This window comes from Lolium rigidum, chromosome 2 (assembly GCF_022539505.1).
Source record: "Lolium rigidum isolate FL_2022 chromosome 2, APGP_CSIRO_Lrig_0.1, whole genome shotgun sequence".
Taxonomy (NCBI): Eukaryota; Viridiplantae; Streptophyta; class Magnoliopsida; order Poales; family Poaceae; genus Lolium; species Lolium rigidum.
Window position 1 is genome coordinate 183188130 of NC_061509.1, and position 4047 is coordinate 183192176.

At 48.5% G+C, this 4047-nt stretch overlaps 1 protein-coding gene across 1 annotated transcript; it reads right to left on the reverse strand.

Annotated features, from left to right (window-relative positions):
• Positions 1–474: 474 nt before the first annotated feature.
• LOC124690363 (ergosterol biosynthetic protein 28-like) lies at positions 475–1095 on the reverse strand. Its single transcript, XM_047223752.1, has 3 exons — positions 945–1095; positions 640–846; positions 475–551 (listed from the first exon to the last, which is right to left on the reverse strand). The coding sequence occupies exons 1-3, from the start codon at positions 1093–1095 to the stop codon at positions 475–477; spliced, it is 435 nt and encodes a 144-aa protein (XP_047079708.1).
• Positions 1096–4047: the final 2952 nt, after the last annotated feature.

A 4047-nucleotide genomic window follows, 5' to 3' on the forward strand; every position in this document is an offset into this window, starting at 1 on the left:
AAACAACAAGTAAGCAAAACAAGTAGATCGAATCAAGAACTCTCTATCCCTACAGATACCGCTCTGCCTATTCTGTTGGATGATGGCATTGAAGATCAAGCTGTGTTCTTTTAATAATTTTTACGTTTACCGGTTCCTTGATGTTTGGTAGATGTTCTTTCAGCACCTTGTAACTATGCTGTTGTGGCTTTACTATGTTAAAGTTGAGCCTTTGGCCTTATCGTTAAAAAAAAAAGTGTGCCACCCAGTTAAAACTTAAAAGGCAGAGGGCTTCAAAGGAACAGCAAAGAGATCGCAGAACTGTGCCAGTATTGTAACTCTTTATTTCATGGATGGAATAACAGGGTTACAATAAAAAGGTACAGTACTATTATATATAAAATTGAATTTGCTGCGAGATTTATTCGATGGCAAGGGAGGAAGCTCCGTCAACTGACGAGCCGGTAACAGTAAATAGTCCGACGGGCTCGCGAATCACGACTGCTTGGTCGCAGCGCGGTGGTGGCCAAGAGCGTTCCTCCAATGGAATATCGTCCAGATGATCGATGGGACTGCGAGCGATTCGGAGGATCTAACAGTTAGTATCCATCTATCTGTAGTACATACGAGGTAACTAATCATCAGAGGCGAGTTCATTACCGGCAAAGAAGCCGAGAGTTCCGAGGCTTGCTGCGGTGATGGTACGGTAAACCAGGTACTCCACGATGAAATGGCCGTAGGCGTAGACGAAGGACAGGAGAGTCGCTGCGCACAGCGGCCTGTTCTCGAGGTTGAAGGCGCACATGAAGCAGAGCGTGCAGGACAGGAGCGTCCACACGCCGACGGTGCGGCCGTGTACATCGGTCACTGCACGCGCACACGTACGTACGGAGTACTACCGATTAGTTAGGGGCAAGGCTATGTATATATGAGGAGATATAGCGATCGAGGAGGAGGAAGATGACCGTGCGTGCCGGAGTAGGTGCCGGCGCGGACCGCCCGGGCGTCGAAGAAGCCGGACCAGGCGAAGCCGAGGCGGACGGCGCCGACCACCACGAGCCACCACCCGAGCGCTGGCAGCGCGGCAAGCTTCCTCCCGGCCACCGCCACACCCATGTCTGGCTCAAGTGCGGCGCGAGAGACGCAAGGGAGTTGGTAGGAGAAGACAGCCGCGAGCTAGCGCGAGAGGGAAATGAAATTGGTCTGACGTTCGAGGTTCACGAGTCGATGCTTTATTGCCGCTTCAGCCGCGGGTACAGCGTCAGACTGGTCTTTTGTTTCTAACAGAGGAATACATACCCTGCATATGGTCCAGAACTTCTTTATAAAAGAAATAAAGGCAAAATCTGTCATTTTTATTAATTTAGAATAAGGTGCATATTTAATTAGTGAAAACTTGGGTAAATCTATACAACAACGCCAGCGTCACAGGACCACGTTCACACTGCTGGGACATGGCCAAGTCAAGTCAAGATGCGAGAACAACCAAACTCAAGTCCGTAAAGACCAGACAATTTTTTAAAACTACCAGACAGAAGACACCATAACGAGATAACCAGATACGGGAATTTTGAACATGGATGAAGAAGTCAATCCTCCAAAGAGCTGCACCAAAGAGACACGCGCGACCAACTTCGAGGGCAACCTCGTCTTCCACACGACACAAGGTTGGGGTCCTAAACATTATCAAAGTTTAGGGGCCGCCGCCCCAACATCCGGATGCTCTACCACGCCCAGTGGAAAATCATCACCGCCTTTCCGGACTGCCTTCCTAACTTGCCACCACTCGTTTCGCTTTCGAGCCACAACGCTGCACGACTTAGCCACCCGCAACCCCAAGCTGCACATGGCAAGCTGCTCTCAGACCACACACGACGCATCAAAATGGGGGTTGCGTAAAAGTCAAATCGCCTCCGCTGAGACGCATCGAAACAAGCCGGCAATCTAATCGCCCGAGCGACACAAGATTGTCAGCCACCCCTGCAAGCAACTGCTCCTCACCATGAAGTGTTGCCCACCAAGATTTTGGAGGCCGCCCACCACCTGGACACACAAAATCATCCTCTCGGGGCCGCTGCCCTAGCATCCACCGTCCTGGCAATAGTAGAAACACATGTCAACTGCTAAATGCGGGCTCTCCAAAACGATGCCCCCAAGAAGGAAGTGATTTATCGACCGCCGTCCTCCACCCGTGAACCAGAGCTAGGGATTTTTCCTAGAGAGCGCAAATCCCCATGAGTTAGGCACTTCGGTGTCCGGGTTTGCTAGATTTTCCCCTTGCTTGGTGGGAGGAGTTCTAGGAAAAGAGAGAGGACTTTCAGAGCAGGTGCTTGGTGCGCACCCGTATCTGGATCATATATACAACATCAAGATCCGTGCTAGCTCTTTTTTTCCTCTCTCAAACAGCTTCTCATTTTTTTGTATCTCTCAGACACACAATCTTTGAACTTGAAAATTTGCATATCACTTAAACATAATAACTAGAATATGGGAAACATATTTTGGATTTTTTATGTCATTATGAACATATATATTTCAATAATTTAATATGAATTTTAAATAATTTGAAATTTGAAATTGCACAAAAAATTCTGAACTATTTTTGTCCCATTCTATTTGTTATTTTTGAGTGACTTGCAAAACAATCAAATCAAAAAGTTACATAATTTGAGAGATATGAAAAAAGAAAAAATCAAAACATGTGGGGATGCACATAGCGCACGTCCTCTCTCACACTTTTCCCCTAGAAAAAAGCCTAGTATTGATCTTGTTGGTGCTGGCAGCGGTGGCCTCCGGCGAGTTCCTTATTGACCTTGTTGGTCCCATAATAATAACATTATGTAGTAGATCGAGCGAGATACACCAATACTCAGCTCAGTCATATTGGCTGAGGGCCTCTACATTCGAACTGTTTTTTTAGGAAAATAAGTTTGGGCCTCTACATTTAATTTTTTTTTACGAAATGAGTCTAGCTTAACTGGTTGGGGATACAAAACCAACACCTGAATTCAAATCCCCAATCTCGATGCGAGTTAAGATTCATGTTTATACTTAATGACCAGACTTTCTTAGTACTCATGCTATTTACAGTGTTGGAAAAGGCGATGCATAGGAAACACGTACTCACGCTTAAGCATTAGGCGATGGACAAATGCCTCGCCTAGGACATAAGCGGAAGTCTAGGTAGGGCAACCATGAAATTGTCTTCCCCATGAAGAAATCATGCCATATTTCACTGTCGAGACACATGGGTCATATTTCACCGTCTAGGCACTAGGCGAATGCCAATCGTCTCGCTTACGCCTAGCGCTTTTTTCAACCTTGGCTATTTATCATGAGGACTGGGCTTGGTGTTTAACCAAGATTAAAAGTTGTGATACTCGTGCTTAAAATGGATGTGTGCATCCTCAGTTGGTGCAGAGGCTGGAAAGTGAAATTATCCCCCACTTTTTGCTGGCTCAAGTCGCTCGTAGGGGCGGTTGGGAAAAATCCTAGCCGCTGACCCCACCCATCCTCCCCTGCATTTCCCCATTGCTGCCAGAGGAAGACGGCGGGCAAAGCCCCTCCTGATAGATGGTTGTGGCGGGCTCTCATCTCCGAGCGCGACTGGGGATGGCGGGGAGGGAGGGCTCCTCATTCTCGCGTGGTGGGATCTCCGGTCGGAGCTTCGCGGCGGCCCTGGACTCGTCTTGCGGAGATGTACACCAGGGTGGCGGCCCCAGACTTCTTCGGGGACCTTGGCGATCGCCGTGGCCGCAAGGGCGACACGACCCCTGGTTCAGGGGGGGCTCAGTACGGCTCAGACCCTCATCTTCGTGTGGTGCGGGTGGTGGTGGAGGTTCCCACTGAGATCTCCGGTATGCTACTAGGAGACGGTGGGCGGCAACGTGGGGGTCTGCCGATCTGCTTAATAAAGGACGTGGTGGTTATTCTCGCACCAAGACAATGTTCTACTTTATGTCGGCCCTCGTTGATCTGGCAAGTGACAAATTCTGGAAGGCTCCGCCGTGATTTCCATTTGCGTATGATGCATGTAAATTGTTGGATATGATCGAGATTCGGTCGTAT